Consider the following 24873-nt stretch of genomic DNA (forward strand, 5'->3'; position numbering starts at 1 on the left):
AGATTATTTTTTTCTTGGCTAAATCTATCAGGTTGGCTGCACCATAGCCACTGTCGATGTTTAGAGCAACTTACAGATTGGCTGACTCCCTGTTAGCACCTGGGGGAACTGTACCCAGACCCTGTTGCAATGGAGACATAGAGAGGCTTGTAAAGTTGCCCCATGCACTGGATCCTGCTCCCCAGGGAATGTATTGCAACTCGTGGAGCTGTATGCCTCTCTATAGGTCCAGAGCTGAGACTCAGAAGACCTCTTTATGGGTATGGTCATCCAGGAGGACAAAGCCAGGAAGGGATTAACTCTCCTATATTTCTGCATCTGGGAAGAAGCCCTTAACCAGCTTGCTGTGTACACACACTATTGGCAGCTGCAGCCACCGGGAGTGTGTGTATATCTGACAAGTCAACTGTAAGGTGGAAGCAATCCAGCGGCTGTGCAACCACCGGACTACTTCCTTACACTCCTGTTACTACGATAAAGTCCCCTTAATGACTTGGTTTGCTATATATGAACTTCATGACAACAGTGTCAAATACAGCACTGCATACAACCTATACATGAAACATCTACTTAGCAGTTTAAAGAGGAAGTAAACCCTGATGAGTTTACTTCCTCTTTCATTCCCTGCAAAGGTAAAGCATAATGGACTACTATGCATCGCATAGTAGCCCATTATGTGTCACTTACCTGACACAGGAGCCAGCGATGTCACCGCTGTCCCCTGTAGTCCGCCGCATCCATCTTGTTGGTGGGGTCTCGCAGCTCCGCGCTGTCATTTGGCGAAGCCGCGATGACGTCACTCCCGCGCATGCGCACGGGAGCCGACACGCGCGGCAGCTCCGTCGCTGAGAATGCCGCGCTCAGTGCGCCTGCGCGCCGCTGTCTACGGCGCATGCGCCGTAGACAGCGGTGCCTGTTTTTGGGCAAATATCTCCTAAACCATATAGGTTTAGGAGATATTGCTTGGACCTACAGGTAAGCCTTAATCTAGGCTTACCTGTAGGTCAAAGTGGTTTGTAATTCCTTACGAATTTATGGCATTTGATGAGGACTGTCAAGTGTGGTGGTTTTACACATGAGTAAGGACTGAATTGTGGTCTGACGTAAAATGTCAGCCATTGGAGTGTTATTTACTACAACCATTAAAGCAGAACTTGGCCCAAAAGGGGAAGCTATTGAAGCCCCCCCTTTCAGAATTTTACGTTTGTGCTGTTCACCTTACAGCTCTAAGGTAATTACCTGGTACACTCACGGGCTTGGTGAACACCTGAGAATCACTAGTATTGCTGGACACCATTTGCCACGTGTGATGCTTCTCTCACGGTCGTTTGGAGGATTTAATTCACTATATATATATATATATATATATATATATATATATATATATATATATAGACTTTCACTTGAGTGACACTTGCTATTTTGGATTGGGATATATGCAATTTTATATATCACAGCCTTCTTTATTAATTTTTCTTCACGTGTATTTACTGTTTTTATATTGACATTTTTAAGTGTGATTATTACTTGTTGATCACTGTGAAGATTATAGCACACTAGTACTTTATTAAGATTGGGGCTATTAGCATAGTAGCATTTCTACGGAGAGCACCATTCACTTTATATTTTAGATTTGTTTCACTTATTTCTTATTTATCACATGAATTATTGACCTTATATTTATTTATCACTTTATATGAACTATTTATATTTTCAAGCTGGGAGTTCAACACCACTTTTTAATATTTTTTACCTTGGGAGCTAAGACGCACCTCGGGTCTCCTCCCCTCCCTTATCAGCTTGAGAATCAGGCAGATGTATACTTCGCGCGTCGGTCGACACTGCCCTGTACGCGGAGCACCTTTAGGGTGGGGTGCTGCAGGTGCGAGTATATCTGGTCATCTTGGCTGACAGACGGGAATTCTATTGGTCCTCAATGGTCTGCTTCAGCCGTTCCGAGGAGGATGCTCCTCCCCCTTTGTCATGCCAGCGTGACCCTGGGTGGGGCCCAAGGATAAGGCTAAGAGCATAAAAACACTCATGAGAGACCAGTTAGCTCTTTCACGAGCATGCTACACACTTCCATGCACCGTGGTCTTGGACCATTTTTTGTGCAATTTAGAGGGGATTTTTTTGGCAAGTGCTTCTCTCCATTTTGCCACACACTATTTCACATGCTCATGTATGGCCATGCACTTGTTTACTATTTTTCATGCCAATCACGATGTTTGGTCCAAGTCGAATCCCTTACCAGTACAACATTCAATCTCATAACATTTGGTTATGGGTTTTTCAGTGTTTCCTTTACACACATTATATTACTTTCACCCGCTCAAATCACTATTTTATATTTTCAGAAATAGAGTTCATCGATCAACCCCTGGTCAGGTCACCCTCCCATAGGTGAAATTTACAAGTGCTCTTGGCTCCCTCCGCATGCCCCATCCTTGACTCCCGAGGTGGACACTTTTATACAGTGCTTGTTCTTTGGTTTCCATACACAGTTGAGGTGAGTAGTTCCAGCGTTGTCAGTTTGGTCCCTTATACCAACTACCTTTCCCAATCTTTGGGTATATTTATTAGACTTAGATGCTTATATACATTTGTATTTTTATGGAATGATACTGTATCAGCCTCTGAAGAGTTGGCACTGAATCACAAAACGCATCGGGCTTACACAGATGCACCATGTCCTACCATGCGATATAGTCCTATAGGGAATCCTGTCATGGAGGATATTCTTGTTATGCGTCATGTCATTTATGTTATAATCATGTTTTATTACAAAATGTATAGTTATGCATGTACCTGTACTATACTTGGAAAATAATCATTGTAGAAGGAAAGAATAAATATGATTAATAATTATTCATTGTCCAATATGTCCCAACCTCTTTTTCCAATTCCTCGTTTTGACAGATAGCCGCGGCAAACTCAGTTGGATGTCCGCCCCCTCTTCTCCTTCACCCAGCACCAGGCCATGCACACAACACATAGCCAAGATGGCGGCGGCAGAACCCTAGTGTCTATTGAGAAATCAGTTTGGGTGAAGACACCGCTGGATTCGGGGATAGGTAAGTGTCCCAATATTAAAGGGCAGCAGCTACACTGAGCACTCAGTTCTCAGTGCTCCCTCAGCAGAGAGAGGGTGACTGTCAGTCCAGGGGTGGGGGCAGATCCAGACAATATGGTCAGGATCTTTCCTGAATGTGGACCGGTTCTGTGACATTAACCAACAGTGGGCTTCAGTCTGCTGTTTTCTGTAAATGGGTCACAGGAGTGCAAAAGGATCTTCACTACTGTGATCCACAAAAGTACAGCCAAACTGCCTTTGCCTGCTGTTCTCCTTTAAGGTCTGGAGATTCAAGATAAGGTGGATGCCCTCTATGGGTTTAGGAATTGTGAACTGGTTGGAATAGAATCCCCGGAACTGTGCCTGCATAGAGGACAATGACACCCTGCTAGAGAAGAGGTGACACAGGAAGGTTGGAAATAAACCAATGGGATATGGGGGGGGGGGGGCTTTGTATAAAAGTGAAGCTTGAAGCCCTGGAAACCACCTCCTTCGCCCAAGCAACTGAGATGGTGGCTGCCCTAGTGTCCATAAAGGCCAACTGACACCTTTACACTTTGTAAAGTGGGGGGGGGGGGGGGGTGCCCCCCATATCAAAGATTGATTTTTTTTTTATAAGAATTTAGGGGAGACTTAAGTTAGACTCCCACTCAATTTGCATATGCCGGACTTCCAAGTGTCATTAACCCACCTCAGATGCTGTATTACATGCTGTTCTTAATCATGCAGTGAGATTTGTTTTCTATATTCTGCAAAACCTTGGTTGAGTCTGCTGTTCTCCTTTCCCCTCTTCTGTACAAGTCCCCAATTCAGCTATTGATTTTGTAGAGCAGTGTTGGCACCTCTGCACATGCTCAGTTTTCAGCACGTTTCTATGCTATACATTTCCACTGCATCACATCTGAGAAGCCCATGTGACTATAAAATCACATGTGTGCATATACACAGTGGTAAAAGGACAGCCCACTCCCTCCTCTATGCCCATTAACCAGCTAAACACAATGGATGCAGGATATTCAATTTTTGATTGGAGGCTGCTTCACTTCCCCCTTACTCTAAAGCCATAGGCTGGAGGGGCATGAAAGAAATCCACCCACACCATGTTATTGCCAAAAAAGAATAAAGATTTGATTTCAAATTTATATTTGTATGACAAGTTAAAACTGTTTAGCGTTTTTTTTTTTTTTACTACTTTGTATTGCAAATGGCTTGCTTTTTTTTAATTTAAATTCTGAACATGTGACCAACAGCAGAGCACCAAAAGGTCCTCCTGCTTATGTTTCTCTGGAGGCTGGGAAAGATCTGGGTCATAGTGACAGCTGTATATCGGTGTTGGGGGGGAGGGGGGGGGGGATATTTAGGTGGAACTAAAAAGGTACTTGGAGGTGTTTTTTTTGTATTGAAATACTTACAATGCCATCATCCACATACAGAAAAAGAAGGGACAATGTATGTGGGTTCTGCAACCCAACACTATCTAGATAAAGGAAGGCCCGTAGATGTGTATCTGGATTTTGCACCGTTCCCCATAAATGCTTACTGTACAAAATAAGGTCCGTTGGCATGGACCATAGGGTAAAGTACATAGATTGAAAACTGGCTATTAGGGAGAGTTCAGAGGGTGGTACTAAAAGGGGAGTACTCGGAATGGTCAGGGGTGGGCAATGGGCCCCCCATTTTTTCCTACAATTATTTGCAAAATCAAGATTGATTTTTTTTTTTTTCCACAAAATTGTCATATTATCAGGTTATTTCTCACACACCGCATATGCATACCACAAATTACACACCAAAATACATTCTATTACTCCTGAGTACGGCGATACCACATGTGAGACTTTTATACAACGTGGCCAAATACAGAGGCCCAACATGCAGGGAGCACCATCTGCCACTCTGGAGCACCCAGGCCAATTCTGACATTTCTCTCCTACATGTAAAAATCATCATTTGCTACAATATTACATAGAACCCCAAAATATTATAATTTTTTTTTTAGCAAAGACCCTAGAGAATACAATGGTCGTTGCAACTTTTTATCACGCACGGTATTTGCGCAGCAATTTTTCAAGCGCTTCTTTTGGGGGAGAAAAAACAGTTTTGTGCTAAAAAAAACAAACAGTAAAGTTAGCCCAATGTTTTTGCACAGTGTGAAAGATGAAGTTACGCAACATGTCACTCTTCAAAATTGCACATGCTCGTGGAATGGCGCCAAACGTCGCTGGTTACATATTTTGAGTTACAGAGGAGGTCTAGGGCCAAAATTATTGCTCTCGCTCTAACGTTCGCAGCGATACCTCACATGTGTGGTTTGAACACCGTTTTCATAGGTGGGCGGGGCTTACGTATGTGTTCGCTTCTGCATGCAAGCACATGGGGACAGGGGCGCTTTACTTTTTTTTTTATAAATATGGCATGACAGGTCCTCTTTACAGTGAGATATGGGGTCAATAAGACCCCACATCTCACCTCTAGGCTGGGAAGCCCGAAATACAAAAAAAACCCCAGCAAAGTATTGAAGAGTATTGGCAGGGTATTGGGAGGGAATTGAGGGGTTAATTTTCGGTGATCAGCGATGTGGGCACTACAGATGCAGCCCACAGCGCTGACACCAATCTCTTCTTCCTCCGGGCGATAAAAGTGATCTCGTGGCAAATCAGCCTCAGAGACCACTTTTATCTTGTACCGGACCACCAGCCGTACACGGGGATACCGGTGTTATGGCAGCTGGCTGCTGCCATAACAACATCCATCTTCAAATTAGGGACGTACATCGGCGTGCAGGGGTCCGGAAGTGGTTAAAAAGGACGTTGAACCCTGGTGATCTTTGATCTCCTCCGTGATGCTAAGGTAGATCTCCACTTGTCAAAGGTTGCCAACTTCTGCCCTAAAATCTCTATAAAATATTTATATAAATAAAATATCCAAATCACAAGCACTTCTCAACCTAAACTCCTCTATTTGAGGATTTTATGGCACATGCTAATTTGCATGAATTTGAGCATTTAAAAAAAAAAAAAAATTGCGCAAATATGCTACATTTGTTTATTATTGTCAAAAAGCACTACACTAGTTATATTAAAATCCCACATGGCCAAACCTGCCAGGGACAGAGCAGAAATGGCCCCACCCAACAGAGCATAGGCAGACATAGGGAAATAGTAGACTCTAGCAGAGGACAAATCTTCAGGTCTTCAGTGTCAGGCACCTCAGTAAATATACTGCAAGCAGCACCAGAATAGCAGAGACAAACCAAAGCAAGTCCCACAAGTCACTTGCAATCATGGGCAGTAGCGGGAAGGTGCTTCCTCAATGCTGAATGGCAAAAAGAGCAGAGCATGTACAATGCTCCATCAGGTGGCTCACAGTGGTGCTCAGTCCTTCAGAATTGGGCTACATGAACATTTGTATCTGACAGCAATTAAAACAGCAGTAGTCAGCACTGGAAAATAGGCTGAAATATTTCCTGCAGATAGTTGTGTTTTATAAAAGTTTAGCTGCCTCAGTATTTTCAGGCGTCTCTCCCTCCCTCCCACTCTTCCACTTTGTTGGTAGCTAAATGGAGTGCACAGAAAAGCTGGTGTTCATTACTATTTGCCTGCTTGAGAGAAGTTTGAGGGGTGGTTCACATGCACAGCACTAATTATTACAAAAAACAAAAAAAAAAGAAGAGAAGAAGATCATGAGAGCAGGGCGGTCACCTACAGTGCACATGGAAGGCATCCTTCCCGCTCTGAGGCCCCTTTGACACTGGGATGGGAGCGGTGGTAAAATGGCGCTATTCGGCTGCTAGCGGGAGTGGTTTTAAACCCCCCGCTTGCAGCCGACAAAGGGTTAAAAACTGCTCCTTCGCTCCAAAGATGCTACTAGCAGGACTTTTTTTTTTTTTTTTTTAACGTCCTGCTAGCGCACCACTCCAGTGTGAAAGCCCTCGGGGCTTTCACAGTGGAGACACAGCAGCGGCTCTTTCAGGGCGCTTTGCAGGCTCTATTTTTATAGCTGTAGTGCCTGCAAAGCTCCCCAGTGTAAAGGGGTCCAAGGCAAATTAAATGAAGGTGGGAACATCCCTGCATCTAACACTGGGATATTTTTTCCTGATGTATGAGAAAATCAGAACCGCTCAATGAATATAAACTTTACCAGAAGGTCAGTGTCCATCATTGACAACTTACTATTATAAGACCAGGTCTGCAAAGAATGAATCGTAAATAAAATACACCGCGCTGTCTACACAATAGCAGCCAGCACAAAAGTGTAAAATAAACAGATATATATATATATATATATATGGAAAATATGCAGCGCTAAGTAAATAACGATCAATATCAAAAATAAAATTGACATATGAAAAAATGCAATATAAATAGTGACGTGTTCTGTGAGAAAATTGTCCAACGTGTAAACAAAAAAAAGGGATGCAGACAAGTCCCAAATGTATTCTAAAGGCTTGAAGTTCAAAACAAATGGCCAACAGTCACAAAAATCCTGACTGAACATCCAAAATGTGACAGAGGTAACAGAAGATCTGCCACCAAAAGCACCAGCCACTTACCAGAAAGGATAGACTTGTCTGCGTCCCTTTTTTGTTTACACCTTGGACAATTTCTCACGGAAACACGTCACTATTTATATTGCATTTTTTTCATGTCACTTTTATTTGATATTGATCATCATTTGCTTAGCGCTGCACATTTTCCATTCATATCTCTGCAAATAATGAATACCAACATGAGGCTGTATGAGAAGCAACATGAAAAAGAAAACCAACATTTCAGGAAGAAAAGGGGAACACAATGCACGCAATGCAAAGGTTCCCATGTTGAATTTTGAAGATTGAAGACTCAGCCATGTCCCACAGGACTTGCACATTAGCCTTAGGGTCCTCAGATTACTGCCTCAGAACCAGGTACCCCCAAATGGAGATCCCCTGGGCCAGCACTTTCATGAATACTCATGGTGTAATTGATAGGGCAAAGAGTAAAGTAAAGAATAAAGTGTTCCCAATCCACAAAACACAAAGAGTTCTGATGAGGCAGAAAAATGGGGATGTGGGGATCCTTTATGTCCACAGAGACCAGCAAGTCTCCCTGATAGAGCAAGAAAATTACAGACCAAAACGGATTCCATACAGAACTTTTGAACATAAACGTTTTAAGTGCTTTTGGTTTAGAATAGGCCACACATTACCATATGGCTTAGGCACCATGAAAAGGTTGTAATAGTAATTTAAACCTTTGTTTTAAAACAAGGGCAAAAATTCAGAGTGCGCAAAAGGTCCAGTGCAGAAAACGTTTGCAGAAGTGTGGGTGCCCCTTAACTGAGAAGAGGGCTTGTTGCCAGTCTTGGTGGGCTTTAGGGTACAGTTTTTTTTGTTTTCCTAAAGAATGCCTTTTGCTTAGACTGCGTTGGGAAATGAGCAAAAAGAACTATCTTGGTCCAAGACCACAGCTTTTGCTTTGAAGCCATGAGCCATAAAGAGGGTCCTTAAAGTGGTTCTAAAGCCAGAAGATTTTATTTACCTATGATTCTAAAGGCAGAAGGTTTTTAGTCTGTATACACCATGCATGAAGATCAAAAACCTTCAGTGTGCAGCACTTCCTTATACAGCGATGTGTCTCAGTCGTCCATTGGCTAACGGACTATGGCAACAGCAGGAGCCAATCAGGAGAGAGAAGTGGTGGGGCCGTACCGCAGCTTCATGTCTGAATGGATACACTCAACAGGGAGGGGTCAAGATAGCTAGCGAGGGACCGAAGAAGAGGACCGGCGCTGCTCTTTGCAAAAATCACTGCACAGAGGTGGTGAACTATAACAAGTTTGTTATTTTTAATGAGAAAAAAAAAAAAGCGACTTTAGTATCACTTTAATGCATTCTGTGCATTAAAAAGGTAAAAAAATAAAAAATAAAAAAAACCTTCTGTGCTGCAAAAGAATCCCTCCACCCCCCTGTTCTTACCCAGGCTTGATCAGATCTGGTGATGTGCATGAGAGCAGCGTCTCCCTCCTCATTGGGCCGTTTAATGGCAGCAGCATCCATTGGCTCCTGTTGTCAATCAAATGCTGGGAGCAGGCCCGAGTTGCTTGGCCTGTGTAAAGGGACGCAGACTGGGCAGCTCAGGAGCGAGCATGCATGGGTGCCCCCCCCCTAAAGAGGGGCCTGGAGTGCTTTTCAAGACCTCAACTCTATCACCTCCACCTCTAAGTAAACCCACTGTGGTCCCATAAGTTTGGGGAATATTTGAGGATGAAGATTTCTCCTTAGAGGATCCATCTGCTATGGAGGGTTAGGGTTGGTTCCCTTGGGCATTGCCACCACCTCTTCTTATAACTATAAAAAAGTGCAAAGGGAAACGTCTGTGGGGTTAGGGACTTGAACAGTTACATCCTCCCGACGGCGTGAATCCTTATAGACCATCTGCCAATTGTTCCAGTACAGTGGAAAAGATTTAAATTCATTCATTCTAGAATGCAAAGGTACCCTTGAAGGGGTGAATGAAAAAAGGGTTGCTGACTCAGAGCCACAGCTGGTCTGTTGCCTCAAAAATGTGTTTGTGGGAAGACCATCTCTAATTAGAAAGGATTTTTTAGTGCCAAATCTACTATGCCCACAAGGGTGAATTAGTGATGGCAACAGATCAAAAGGGGAGGGCTGGCCTTAGTGTTGCATCACCTCAAGGCCTGATGTCCCTGGACTCTGCGGTCTGGGCCAAGAATAGTGGAGTTGTGCAATGCACGCTTGTGCAATGCACGCTACTTGATCGTGTTGAGTTGCAAAAAGGGCAGAATCCAAGATCGCTCACAGCATTGTGGCTAAAGCACAAGTGTGGAGGAGCAACAAGATGCATCTGCACACTGAATAGGAGCATCTAGCGCTATCTCACTTGGCCTGCAATGAAAACCAGTGGCGCCAACAGATCTGGACACCATGGCTCACAGGCACATTTGAGGAAAAATACAGGCGCATGCGAGTCCCACATACAGCTTGACCGAAGTATATAGCGCCAAGTCACACAAAGCCAGGGGGTGGGTTAAGTCTTGCCATTTGCCAGTGTTCTTCATCTGGGAGGTGGATCATAACACAATGAACTACAAATGAACGCTATGTCCTGTGAGGTACAATTAAGAAAATCCTGATTTTTTTTTTCTTGTGGCTATAAATTTACCAACATTTCCTAAAAATAAAGCAACACTTTTGTGGGACCAACTATGGAGACCATAAAATTATGTAAAAAAAAACACACAGAAAGAAAAAGGAGTTGGCTTAGTTATTTATTAATATTATTCAGAAATGCGGCTCTGGCCAGTGTGATTAAATAGAAACGGCTAGTTCTATCAGTGGTGGGGCATCCTCAAATCCCACACACTAGCAGGCACACACACACTATGATTTTCCGACAAGTCAAAAAACCTGCACTCCTAACATCAGGAGAACAGTATTATTTTAACTAAAAACCTCCATCCAAAACTATCCCCATCTTGGGTGGAGGGTGATGCAGGCATCCTGTATGTAAAGTTATACTTTATTTTGTAGCCCTATGTGAACATCAAGTGCACAAAATTCTTTGAGCAATCTCTCCTTGCTGCAAAAGCTGCCGCCTTTGCTGGTGGCACAAGACTGCAAACAGGGCCAAGTTGGCAGGCAGCTGCAGTGTATGTGTGGAGCAAAATTAATCACCAGAAAACCTTGCTGACTTGAAAATTCATAGTGGGCCTGCAATTGCAAGTATAAGTTCACACATCAACAGTCTTCATTACACAACACCCAAATTTAAATAGTTTTGGTTAGAATTATTATAATATATATAATAAAAATAAATTGCAAAAGAAAAAAAGGGATAGTTAATTTGAAGGATTCAAGAAATTGTTTGCTAAACCATTTGTACTCCTCAAATTAGGAATCGAAGCTTGGAGAACAGATGATCTCTAAGTGGTGTAAAAGATCCTCTTCTTTGCAGGTCATTTATCCAACAGTTAAACATGAAACAGTTTAAGGACAAGTGAATGGGTTTACAAAGCAATATTTCCAAGGTTTGTGCATATGCATTTAAATAAGTGCCCTCCTCCCCTCCACGCAAAAAAAAACCTCAAACGCCCAGGAATTGCAGCTTGTTTTGCCCAAATACACCCGAGTGTCTTATCCTTTACTTAGATTTTATGTGGGAGCAAAACATGGAGGGGAGGGGGAAGCATGATAAAATGAGAAGTTGCCCTGAAAACAGTCCTACATTGTGGAATGAAAAAAAAAAAAATATATAATATATATAATATATATATATATATATATATAGCAGTCTCTCATACTAATCCATCATACACACAAAAAGTCAAGTTTAAATTCTATGGTTTATCATTTATACAAATAAAAAAGGAAAAAAAGTTTCCATACCCTCCCAAAAAAAAACTAAAGTCCTAAAACAACTGCATATATATCAAAAAAGTATTTAAACAGATATCCACACAACAGAAAGAGGATCAAAATAAACATTATAAAGGGAAGAGGATTTAGCATTTGACAAACTACTTTTTTGCCAATCCGACCCTTCCAATGGCCTTAAATTAAACCTGGTTTACCAGCAAAACTGGGGTAATTTCTTGGTTACACTGAAACTGAACACAGGGAAAACGTAAGACTGTCCCATTCAGCTTTCCATTTTATTGTTGCAACATTTTTTTTTCCTAGTTTTTTTTTTTTTTTTTTTTTTTTTTTTTTTAGCAAAGTCAGTAGACAGGAATAAAGGACAGCCATCGAAACAGCCTGAAAATCAATTCTAGAATAATGCAGCAGTTTACCTAAAACAGAGGCCTGAATCAACCCCACAAAATGTCCTCTAACCCTTCACAAGCTTAAGTCCAGTGAAAACTAAGCAAACTGGATTAGAGCAGAAAGAGTTGTATTCAAATATCCTTCTTCAGATAATGAATGTCATACAAATGGGCCATCCAAAGCAACACTCTGAGGCATAAAAATTTTTTCATAGAGATATTTAAATAGAACTATAGTTGATGCATTTAACAAATGCTTTTGGTCTGACTGGACCTGTTCTGCTCCAGAATCAGAAGTGGACCTGATCAATTCAGCCATGCGAAGAAGAAAAAAAAAAAAAAAAAAAAAAGAAGAAAAAAAAAATATATATATATATACTGCCTCCTTAAATTTATAGGGGGAAAAATCCAGTTATAATCTTCCAACTGCATTGTGGAGAACTCTGATGCCTTCTTTTATGTCAGAGTATTTTTTTTATTAATGAAAATTAAAAAGAAAAAAAAAAATTGGGAGCATGATGGAGGTTCTGAAAATCCATGACACTTGCCAGCCAGCCTAAAAATTAAACAAAAACAAAGTGGCTTTTTTTTTCCCTGTGAAATCCCCTTTCTAGACCAAAGCACACCCAACACCTTACTTGCAGGTTGCTATCAATGTTTGTAGTTGTAGTAAAAATGTAAAGGAAAGGCGTTGAAACAAGGTCATCCTTCTGTGCGTGGGATAGAGGGAAAGGACAGTATGGGTAAACAGTCCTTTCTTGTTTCATGTTCACTAAATTTAGGCTCGTCTTTATTTTTGTCACTTCTGGAGGATGGATTCATTATTTCCACGTAGAGGACTGGGTGATGGAGCGGGAAGGAATCATATCTAGGAGGTATTCCCGTTGGCGATCCACAGCTGCAGACTTATGCACAGCAAGGCCAGGGTTAACAAAGGCTAACGTTCCGCCTAAAATGTAACAAAAAGCAGACACTTAGCAAAAAACACCATATTTACAGTTACGCCCACATGAGCTGGTTAACACTTTTTAACCATGGCAAACATTTTTCAAAAACATATCTTGCAGTGCAACATTAGGGCACAATAGATTTGTGAAAAATTAATTATAGAGGAGTCTAGATGCATAAAGATATTCAATAGTGGCCAGCCATTCATACACTAGCTCTTCCATCAAAGGTCATTCCACAATCCTGCACATGAAGGTGCATACCTGCTTAAATAGAGGGGAGGAAGAGTGTTTTAAAAATACCCCAAGGGGAAAATTGGCCGAGAATAATCCATCCTGGCCAAATCGACTTTCCCCCCTAAAGAAGCCTGGGCAGAGAAATATCCCCAGATGGTCTACATACAACGGTTCCCCAATCTAACCACATATGGCAAAACATTTTCAGATGCCTTGTCTGTAATTTAACTCAAAAAGCCACTATATCCTGATAATGTACCACATATTGGAAAACAAATCTACAGTATTGTCAGATTTAGGCAAACTTAATTAGCTCTTGTGATTTGGTACAAATCCCGCTGCAAGGTTATGCACTTTTCAGTTTCAGATGCTACATTTTCTTCTAACAATACAGAAACATACCTGCCAAATGCATTTGAAAACATTTTAATTGTATATGCAAGCAGGTAAAATACATTTAATTTCTAAATACTGGAAACACGGAATCTCAAGAGTCTAGTGGGCCACTTTATTTACTGGCTGAATGCTGCTACAGCCTTCTGCTTGCGTAGGTTTAGTACAATGTTTTAGAATAAAGATAGCCATACATTGAACCATTTCCTTGTTCAATTTCCTTTAGATTTACTGTCAACTATGTAGTGCAAGGGCTTGCCCGATTGCACACAGATTAAAAAGTGTTTAGGTTTGACCTCACATTAAATAGTTTTGGTAAATCTAAAGGAAATATGTACAAGAAAGTTGTATAATGTATGGCCAAGCCTAATACACAAGCAAGGTGAATTTTCATTCTAGATAAAACTCAAATACATATTATAGAAACAAGCTTCTAGTATATGCATCAATCTAAAAGTGGTTTGTGGAACTTTAGTGAGAAAAATTAAGTTATGCCAGATGGCTGGCCCCTTTTGCAGGCATACCTATATAATACATTTTAAAATAAGTGCCCATATGGTTTAAAATCCAGTAATACACTCACACCCTTTTCTACACATTTCTCAGTTGCTCCCCATTTTCAGGCACTGTGCCAAATATGTGGAGGTTTATCAGAAAAAAAAGGCAGCCTCTAGTAACCATTAAGACCCCATTCACACCTAAGCGTTTTGTAGCTTGAAGCCTGAAGCTACAAAACGCTAGAGGGGAAAAAAATCTATTATTCTCAATGGAGATGGTTCACATCTCCACTCCATGTCGCCTGAAGCCGAACGCCTGAAGCTCAAACAAGTTCCGGACCCTTTTTTGTCACTCGAATCAGGCAGATTTGGGCGTTTTTCTTCTTTTAACATTGGTGAACTTTTGCCCTGCACAAAATCGTGGTAAAAACGCAGCGAATCGCAGTAAAAAACGCCGCAAAATTGTGGTAAATTCACGAGATTTTCTGCTTGAAACGCTAAGCTCAGGTGTGAATGCAGCATAACAGGCACAATGCTGAAGGAAAAATTGAAAGGGCACACAAATTTTGGAAGCATACTTATTAATGTAGAATGTATGTTCCTTGCTAAAGAACATTTTTATCCAGTTCCTATGGGTAAAGTTCTACTTTAAGTTCCTTGGTACCCACAAGTTAAAATAAAATCATGAAATCCAGTTTATTCCAAACTGCCATGTTCTTAAAAGAACAGGATTACATTCGGGGGATTGTATTGTATGAAATTAACCTGTCTCTACATTTTATGTTAGAGGGCAAAACTTTTTAGATCCCCCTTAAAGGGTATGTTCACATTTACAGAAAATCTGTAAGGTGAACATACACTGGACTCCCTTCAAACTCCCGCCCCCTTGTCTCACGATTCCCCGCTCGGACACATTCGGTCTCCGCTTTTCTCCTAAATGTACCTCGTACGGTCCAGTATAAGTTCACCTACTTCAAAGATGAACTAACCCTTTAATTTTATTAAATGAAAGTGTTGATAGCATGTGTCCAGACATTGAAAACATAAATAAGACAAATCAAAGCGTAAGGCAACCTTATTTGTGTTAGCACCTGTAATAATGATATGCAAGTTAACGAGGGACCTACAAATTCATTCCCTAGTGTAATTTGAAAGAGTAATTTCAGGGTTATGTACAAGATAGCTTTTAAACAGGAATTGCAAAGGTTCTCTGGTTGAACATATGCCAGAGTTTGCAAGTAAAAAATAAAACTCTACAGTCCTAAAAAAGGTCATAACATTAACATCTTAAGTTTATCAAATCTTAACACTGTCCAAGTCCTTATGTGTGTCCAGAAATCCTTCTAAAAATCACCTACCTGTCTCATACTGCAAACAGATCTCTGGGAAGGCCTGTTTTCAGCAATAAAATTTGAAAAAAAACTCTTTTATGAAAAGACAAATGCTGCATGACATGTTTAGGCAACTTTGTTGCAGCAACAAAGCTGCTCGTATGCTTACCCCTGTGCATCTCCACTGATTGTTTCTTTGATTGTTGTGTCGCTATGACTCTCTGACTAGTAGTTTGCCCTATAGAAGACAATTATACCCATTTGATGCAGTTATAGTTATATAAAAAAAAAACACCTCAAAAATGAGGAATGAAGTTATATATATATATATATAATAAAAATCATTTTGCTGAAATATGACAGAACAAGTTGACTTGCTTGTAACACCTGTCTGTCTCCTCCCACTGCTATTCCTTTCCAGGAAAATAAATCTATCCACAGGACAATGTGAGAAACTTTATAAAAACATTAAATACTCATTTCAGACCTCATGAACAGCGATGTCTGAATCTAGAACTGTTCTGGTGAACAATGACTAGACTATGCACAAAAATGTTCTTTCCTCAGACAATTATACAGGAGACCAAGAGTTATAGAACAGTTAGATGAATCTAGAAAAGCCATTTATCGATGTAAATGTAATGGGGAGAGGTTGAGAAAACGTTTAGGTTCTAAATGTGTTTCACCAAGGAAAAGGAGACAAACAATATGAAGAGAGAAAAGGTTAAGGTGGCTAGTAAAGAAAGAAAAATGCTACAATCCTAACTTTAAAAAAAAGCATGAAAGCATGTTCACTACACTTCTACAGAACAAAGTCAGTACCAAGCATAAAGGAGCCATACAGGATGCTCACCTGCATTCATTGAGGTCTTTTTCCAGTTTCCAGGTGCCAGATTGGTTTTGTTCAGAGGACGCTCTCCGGGTTTAACCAGTCTGTTGGCAATGGTGGCTGCATTGGGCAGCTTGGCCGTAGTTGGGAACGTATGCAAGACACCTCGTGTGGTCCCCGACAAGCCACGGGATATCGGTGTAGGGCTCTTTAAAAAAGCAAAGCAAATATTTTTAATTTGTCTAGTTATCCTACACACGATCTGAAAATTGGATGATAGATGTTTTTTTTGCATGCTAGTCACATATTGAACATGAAGAGCTTACTAAAATTACAAAAATTCTCATACAACAGAACAAAAAAAAAAATCGGAAGTGTGTTGTAGTGTATTTGGATCTGGTCTCGTACGAGAATAATTTTCGTGCGTGTCCGAGCGGACAATAATTGGATGAACTGTCGTGATCGGCTTTCGATAGCTCTGTACTAATGATCGGATTTTCATATGATAGTTTTGAAAGCGGCATTTTTTGTACAATTTTTGGATCAGGCGTATGGACCATTAAAGAGATGCATTTAAAAAAAAACTGTACACATGTCACAACATCGTTACAAATGCATACTCCCTTACTTGTTTCAGAGTGTGATGCTGTATAGAATGCTCAGTCTTGATCTGTGCAGGGGAAGAGCTCTGCTGCAGTATCCTTTGTTCAATCTCTTGCTCCTGTTGCAGAGCTTTGACAAAGGCAGCCTTGAGTCGGTTGGTATGCTCAGCTTTCAGTGCCTTCTTTTGGTTAGAGGTCATGCACACGTCACACATGATGGTCCCATTCTTCTCCTGCCTCCAGCGGCTGGTGAAGTCAGTCTTGCATTGGGCACAACTATAAGGCTCATGAGAGGGGGGCTGTGGAACAGTTTTACCTGGATAGGGATAAGTAGAAAAAAAACGTGAGTTGCACAGGCAGTTTTTAGAAATAGAATATTTGACTTGCAAAAAAAAAAAAAAAAAAAAAAAAAAAAAACACTTTCTTGGAGCAAATTGGACACAGGACGAGTATTCAGGTACATCGAGTTATGCTAGCTTAAGGAGACTGGACACTGGCAAAATAGGGGGGAGGACAGCATAGTATAACGCCTCCCACTCCTAGCATGCCTCAGTTAGCAAGCAGTATAAATCACTTATTAGATTAGAGGTAAGGAACTGCTGTCCTGTTAAAAAAAAAAAAAAAAAAAAGATTTTGATGCAAGTCAAATCAGATTTTTTTTTTACAGCGCGCGAGAGACGATCCCACACAGGGAGAACATGCAAACTCCAGGCAGGTAGCGCCATGGTTGGGATTCAAACTGACGACCCTAGTGCTGACATTTCCAGGAAAACAGTAAACCGCAATAAAACTTGAAAGATATTCCATTCCCTCTCCAAAAATAAAGTTCTGCCTACATTTTAAATCACATTATGGGAGCGTTCAGCTATGTTGGGACCAGGGTGGGGGGGGGGGGGATAAAAAACAAAATAACAGGATCTTTTTGATTTAAACCGGATTTTAATAAAATGCCTTTGAAGTAAAAATCTAAAGATAGTTTCCTATTTAAGATACATTAATAATTTAGTTTATTCAGCATGAAATGAAGCCTAGTTAGTTACGTAGCATGAGGCTGCATAGTCTGCAATATTTACATTTTTGGTAAACTCATTGAATCTAAGCTCTGCAGGCTGAGATAACACGCACTGCATTGATGCATTCACACAATTTCACAATAACCATGAGATAAAACAAAGTTCAGGAATAATATCCCATTGTTTTGCAAAGCTACTTACACTATAAACTAAAACGTATAATTGGTTCCCATATCGCTGTTTTACTAACCTGACAGTTTATTATTCTAAATGGGAAACTTTCATTTTGTTTGCAAATATTAAAAAGATTCTAACTACCAGCAAAAATGAGTCCTTACAATTAAAGAGTACCTGTCTTTTCAGATCCATCATGGCAGTGCCTGTTAGCGGGAATCCACTCCCCTGCTGCCGCCATGTCCCTCACCTTGTTGTGCCACTGCCACATCACCAGCCATCCCATTAAAGTGAATGGGACAGTAGGCGAGTCAGTGGGACAGAGATGACAATTGCTCTTTAGAAATGATTTAAACCAAATCCACCCTTATTGGAACACCCAAAAAGCTGTCCAAAAGGAGTATAGAGGACCAGAGCAATCAAAGGCTAACAGGCACACAAAAACCCAACATGTTAAAAGAATCGGCTCAATAGAGCCTACAGAGCAACCTGAAGAACTGAGGAGCGAAATAAAGTCAACCTGACCATCCACATGGTAAAACGAACCAGTAAACAAAAGGCCAGGTGGAAGCCTTAAAAAAACTAAGAAAAGTCTAATGCTAAAAAGTCTATTAAGCACTGCAGCTGAGAGCGATACACCTAGAATAGCTCATACTACATCAAGATATAGGAGAGAAATATATTTAGTATATCTAGAAGCAGAACAGATTGTAGAACAATGCCCTGGTTACCTTGGGAATAAAATAGACCCTGGGCCTCAAGACACTTCTTTAATGCCTCCATCACAGAAAACCTGCCTTGCAAAAGTAAGGGTAACTATAAAAGTCAAACTTGCGAGTAAAGCTGGCCATAGATGGACAATTTCAAAAGGAAAAAATTTAGGAAAATTTGTACGAAAATTCTCTGAACATTCATTTGTTAAGTGAAAGATTCCATTTGCTTTTAACATTTTATTTTGGAATGAAGGGACTTTATGTACAAAAACCACGTATACTGTTAGAAATTAGTTTGTTCAAGAAAATTTTTCAACCCTGGTCACTGTGGTCGAAAAATTAACATTGTTTTGTCTTACTATTGTTTTCGAAAAACAAACTTTAGTATAACCTTTTCCCCAAATTTTCATTTGAAATTTGACCCATCTATGGCCAGCTTAAGGATAGGCAAGAGAAACAACCCTAACATTTTCAAGTAGCAGTCTTTAAAGAGCCAGAGCCAGTTTAAGATCCCATGAAGTCACTGGGGAGTGTACAGAAGGAAAAATGTGAGAGCCTTCAATAAGGAGTGAGGGTCGTGCCGATTGGATTAAAGTTAAGGGTGCTAGGATAACCGTGATACGCACCTATAGATATCTGGAAACGCATTGTTTGTACATTGGAAATTGTCTAACTTGTTTAACAAATTTTGATTCATAAAAATAAGGAGTGAAAGGCAAGCAGTCTTTTAAAGCGGTAGTAAACCCGCACATTTTTTATTTTATTTTTTTAAACCTGCAAAGCAAAAGGCATAATGAGCTAGTATGCACCGCATACTAGCTCATTATGAAATACTTACCTTAGAACGAGGCCCCGACATCTGGCCCGATCCACGCCGAGGGAGCATGTCAGCTCCCTCGGCGTTTCTTCCGGGTATCGCGGCTCCGGCCACTCACGCATGCGCGCGGGAGATTTCATTCCGGTCGGCCGGCCACTGCCGGATTTTCAGGCCGAGAATCCCCTTGTGCGCATGCGCCGCTGCAGTCAGCGGCACGTACCGAGGGGAATATCTCCTAAACCGTAAAGGTTTAGGAGATATTTTTTTTACCTACAGGTAAGCCTTATTATAGGCTTTCCTGTAGGTAAAAGTTAAAAAAATCGAGTATACAACCACTTTAAAGAACAACTAAGGCAGAGACCCTTGGTGGTACACAAGGCTTCAAACCCTGATCCAGTCCACACTGGTTAAGACCGGATTAATCTCACAAAATGTGCTGGATTGCATATTCCTCGTCTCACACCAAGAGAAATCCAACACAATGTTAGACTTTGCGAGACATCAATTTCCATTTATGTATGGATAAAAAAATACATTTTCTGTCTCTACATATCTAGGCTATGGGTGTCAAAATAGGAAGGGAGGAGACATTTATTCTATGGATACACAAACCATATTTAAAATCTGACAAAATTTGCTAGACTGAACCTCTACAAGCATTTCAATTTTAAAAGCAGTGTTTGCACTTTATCATTCAGGCTGGGTTCACAAATGCTGCCGCTCAGAGCAGGGGATTCGGTGCGTCCCTGTTCACCAATTCAGATGCGAATCAGGTCCGAATTTTTGCCTTAATACACACCTGAAACAGAACCAAAGGCGCACAGGACCCTTTCCAAATGCAGACTGTGGTCGCTCCTGAGGTGAGTGAACCGGCTCCACTGCGAGCCAGGCACACAAATTGGATGCAGAGGAATCCACTTTGCATAAATGTGAACCAAGCCTAAAAAGTATGGGTTTTGTTTTATTTTTCAGAATCATACTTGCAGCATCTGTCCCCCACCGGCTCTAAGACTGAGAACCGAACGATGACAAGCCGATCGCCCTATTCTCATGGCTCCCAGAGCCGAGAGCTGGTGACCGAGGCACCCTTGTCTGCTCTGCCCCCTCCTCGCTCACTGGAGCGCTGGGCTGTGGAGGGGGTGGGGCTCAGGCTTTCAGAAGCTGGCTGAGCTGTGTGCAGGTCCTTGCATGTGGTCGGATTCCAACTTCATTGTCGTAATCTTGCCCGAGCCTTGCCAGAGGCTCTGTGGCATCAGCTGACAGCAGGCTTCAGCCCGCTGTCTGCTAAAAACGGGTAACATGAGTGCAGAACAAAATGCACTCCTGTGATCCACAGAAGTACAAAATGAGCTTTGGCTGTACTCCTTCAAAGGCCCAATTTTTTAAGTTTTGGATTGACGTAAGAGTGTTAAAGTTCCTGCAAAGTTGTTATACCGTCTTTGCACCCATACAAGAAAGAGGTAAAGTAATTATCAGGACAGTAAGGCTCAGATGAAAACAAAACATCAAATGTCAAATTCTTAAAGTGGAAGTCGATGCTAAAATTAAATCCCTGCATCTATAGCCCCCAGCATTCTAACACTAACCTCTCTAGTCCTGTAAATAAATTCGTATACATATCTTTTCTGCAGGCATTCCGCCCCAATTTCCAACGGGGGAAGCTCTGCAGAGGACATGACCGACAACTGCAGTGAAATTAATGCGACGTGAACTCACCCAGAGAATTACTATGGGGCTTCCGTCGCCAGACATGTCCTCTGCACCCACCTACACAGCGAAGCTGCGGCTGACAGCTCAGCGTGGGATTGGGTCAGATTGACTGCATTTTTTCTTTACAGGGTTAAAGAGGTTAGTGTAAATCCCCATACACACTATCAGATTTTCTGCTGATTTTTGTCTTCAGATTTACCAAAACCATATATGAGGTCAAACCTTCAATTTGTATGCAATCAGGCAAGCTCCCTTGCACTACATTGTTTTGGTGAATCTGAAGACATAATTCAGCAGAAAATATGATAGTGAGTAGGGGGCTTTAGAATGCTGGCGGCTATAGATACAGGGATTTTAGTTCTAGCATGGACTTCAACTTTAAGCTCCCCATCTTCTAAAACCTACTGGAGAGATTTCCCATCACTTCATATTCTGACAGAAAACAAGGGGAAATATCCCAATAGGGGCACAGAGGGCAATATAAAATCAGACAGAGGCACTAACCTTTCCCACACAATCCAAAACCTGTTTGCTGTAAACCTCAAAGCATACAACACCCCTTTTAAAAATAGATTGCGTAACTGAAACGCTTTCCTGAAGTCATACAAAGATATTTTTTCCTGGAGGTCCATTTAAAGCGGGGAAAAAAAAAATATTAAAAGCCAGCAGCTACAAATACCGCAGCTGCTGACTTTTAATAAATGGACACTCACCTGTCCCGGGGATCAAGTGATGCCGGCAGCCGAGGCCGATCGATCGCTCGGCTCTCGGCTGCTGCCGTCACCATTCTAGGTGAGGGAATCAGGAAGTGAAGTGTTGCAGCTTCACTTCCCGGTTCCCTACTGCGCATGCGCGAGTCGCGCAGCAAAATAGGAATTGTCCGCGCTGTCTCTGGGACCCGTGTGTGTCCCAGCAGACAGAGCGCAGGGACAGGAAGAGGCATAGACTCCCGTGGGAGTCTATGCCCGGAAGTGGGTGTAAATACCTGTCTGACAGGTATCTCTACCCCCTCCCCCCTGAAAGGTGACAATTGTGACACCAGAGGGGGGAGGGTTCCGATCAGCGGAAGTTACACTTTAGGGTGGAACCCCGCTTTAACCACTAGAGATCCGCGCTATAGCCAAATGACGGCTACAGCGCGGACCTGCTTTCCCGGGACGACGTCTATTGACATCGTCCCGTGCACGAGCGGCCTGCGCGCCCCCTGTGATCAGCGAGTCTATGAGACTTGCCTGATCACGGATCCAAGCAAGGGGTTGATCCCGACCCCTTACAACGTGATCAGCTGTCAGCCAATGACAGCTGATCATGTGACAAAACAGAGCCGGTAATCGGCGGCCGTGATCGGGACATCAGTCCCGATCACGGTCAGCTTATCAGTGCCCACCTGCCAGTACCACCCAGATGTTAAAAAAGTGCCGCCCATCAGTGCCCACAGTCTGCCTCAACAAAAGCGCTGCACCTCAGTGCCACATATCCGTGCCCATCAGTGTCATCTACCAGTGCCCATCAGTGCCGCCCATAAGTCCCATCTATCAGTGGTACCTACCAGTACCCCTTAGTGCCACCCATCCCTGCCCATCTTTGCCGCCTTATCGGTGTCGATCAGTACCGCCTTATTGGTGCCCACCAGTGCCGCCGCCCATTAGTGCCCACCAGTGCCGCCGCCCATCAGTACCCACCAGTGCCGCCTCATCAGCGCATTTCAATGAAGGAGAAAAATTACCTGTTTGCAAAATTTTATAACAAACTATTAAACATGATTTTTTATTTTTATTTTGCATCTTTTTTTGTTTGTTTAGCAAAAAATAAAACTCCCAGCTGTAATTAAATACCACCAAAAAAAATGATAAAAATTTCATTTGGGTACGGTGTTGTATGGTCGCGCAATTGTCATTCAAAATGCATCAGCGCTGAAAGCTGAAAATTGGTCTGGGCAGGAGGGGGGTTTAAGTGCCCAGTAAGCAAGTGGTTAAACCATTCAAATGGAACTTTATTAAGAAAATAGTCCTTTTTTTAAAAATAGAACAATGCTGGAAGCAATTTACAGCAGTAAATTTGGTAGCATAATTATTGTGGAAAGTTTGTTCCTTGCTTAAGAACATTTAGCAAGAAGCAGCTTTGTATGTAAAGGATAGGAAGGTTTAATTCTGCTTTAAGGCTGTCAGCAGATCAGCCTATACAAACTTGGCTGTGCCTAAAAATGTAGAGCAACTGAGCATGTGCAGAGCAGGACAGTGCATTACTGGATTTTAACAGGCAGTGAGCGACAAGTTCACAAAAGCTCAATATTATAGAATTAGGATGGACAAATGCTTCTTTATATTGTGCAACCTATAAAGTCAAGCTCACCTTGGGACTCCAAAAGATTTTGCACTACTTCCTCAAGTCCCACCAGATAAATAAACTCATTATTGGCTGCACTTGGTAGGAAATTGAGTTCTGGGGTAGGGGGTTTAGGTGGGGGAATCTCCAGCAAGGTCTTCTCCAACTGCTTCCGTAAGGCAAGCTTGGCAGCTGCTTGTCGACTAGCGGGGGAGTCGTTTGCATTGACGGATGAGAGGCTGGTAGCGCTTCCTGCTGTTCCAGCTGAACCCTTTAAAGTATTTGGGGATGCCTGAAAGAAAAGGTTCACAAAATTATAGGGGGAAAATGCTCCTGAGGATGAACACGCTAACAGTATTGATAAAATCAGGGATTCTTAACAGAAGGTATACTGGTATCCAATAGAACAGATGACTAGGATTTCAACAGTCTGGGGGGGAAGGGTTGGTTGGTTATAAGGACCTATTTGGCAATCCCCTGGGTGGTTTGCAACCACAAAATGCTAAACTAAATCAGCCTATCTTTACAGCCAAGGAAGCTGCAATCTTAGCATCTTGAAAAAGTTCCAGATAATAATGTGCTTGGATTTCAACCAAACTCAACTGTCAAGCCACCAAATGGATGGTGTCATTGTTGTGCAGCACCATGGCAACCACAGATCAAATGGAGGCCAAAATGGCAGTTTTTATTTGGCTGTAAAAGATATGAAGGTTTAATTCCACTTTTGGAACAGCTGCAAAATGAAAAAATGGTTTGCTTCAAAACCAGGACAGTTGTCAAGCCCCATTCCACTGATCTTCTCCCCAAACCATGATAATGTTGGCAATGGTGGTGACAAAATTATTATCCTTAATCAGAGGAGATCACATGACACACATCACTGGCTTCTGGGAGATTCCATAAGTTTCCTCTGTCAAGGAATTTTGTAGCGTTTTCTATTTATGGGTTTTAGGAAGCAAGGTAGTCAGAGGGATAAACCAGAGCATGTGTTAAAGTATTTTCTATTTAAACAAATGCTATGATTATTGGCAGGATTACTTCTGTATTTGAACACCCTCACTTCACATCCTTTTAAATCAATGGGGTCACCCACATTCCAGCAAATGGCTCCGTTGAACAATGAAGATGCACAAATACTACTTTGGTAACTTGCATTTCTCACTTAACCACTTAAGGACTGAGCCTATTTTTGAGATTTGTTGTTTACAGGTTTTTTGCTAGAAAATTACTTAGAAAAAAATATATATAATGTTTTGGGGGTTCTAACGCCCTAGAGAATTAAAAAATAAGACAACCGTAGAGTTAGTCCATTTTTTTTTATATTGTGATATTGTGAAAGATAATGTTACGTTGAGTAAATTGATACCCAACATGTCACGCTTCAAAATTGCGTCGCTCACGGAATGGCGACAAACTTTTACCCTTAAAAATCTCCATAGGTGACGTTCA

The 24873-nt window shown here is 41.7% G+C and overlaps 1 protein-coding gene across 11 annotated transcripts in view; it reads right to left on the minus strand.

Annotated features, from left to right (window-relative positions):
* Positions 1 to 10329: 10329 nt before the first annotated feature.
* Positions 10330 to 24873, minus strand: part of GATAD2A (GATA zinc finger domain containing 2A) — a 150856-nt gene continuing 136312 nt past the window's right edge. For 8 of the 11 annotated variants that reach the window (XM_077475443.1, XM_077475435.1, XM_077475444.1 and 5 more), the window contains 5 exons: positions 23452 to 23716; positions 16699 to 16988; positions 16095 to 16278; positions 15411 to 15479; positions 10330 to 12785 (listed from right to left, as the gene is read on the minus strand). In XM_077475443.1, the coding sequence (XP_077331569.1) occupies positions 12658 to 12785; positions 15411 to 15479; positions 16095 to 16278; positions 16699 to 16988; positions 23452 to 23716 (936 nt within the window). In that variant the 3' untranslated portion in view covers positions 10330 to 12657. The remainder of the gene's footprint in view (positions 12786 to 15410; positions 15480 to 16094; positions 16279 to 16698; positions 16989 to 23451; positions 23717 to 24873) is intronic. The other 3 variants (XM_077475440.1, XM_077475439.1, XM_077475438.1) reach the window with 1 other exon arrangement.

Source organism: Lithobates pipiens, unplaced genomic scaffold (genome assembly GCF_037356315.1).
Source record: "Lithobates pipiens isolate NorthernLeopardFrog02 unplaced genomic scaffold, aLitPip1_a1.2 Scaffold_13, whole genome shotgun sequence".
Classification (NCBI taxonomy): Eukaryota; Metazoa; Chordata; class Amphibia; order Anura; family Ranidae; genus Lithobates; species Lithobates pipiens.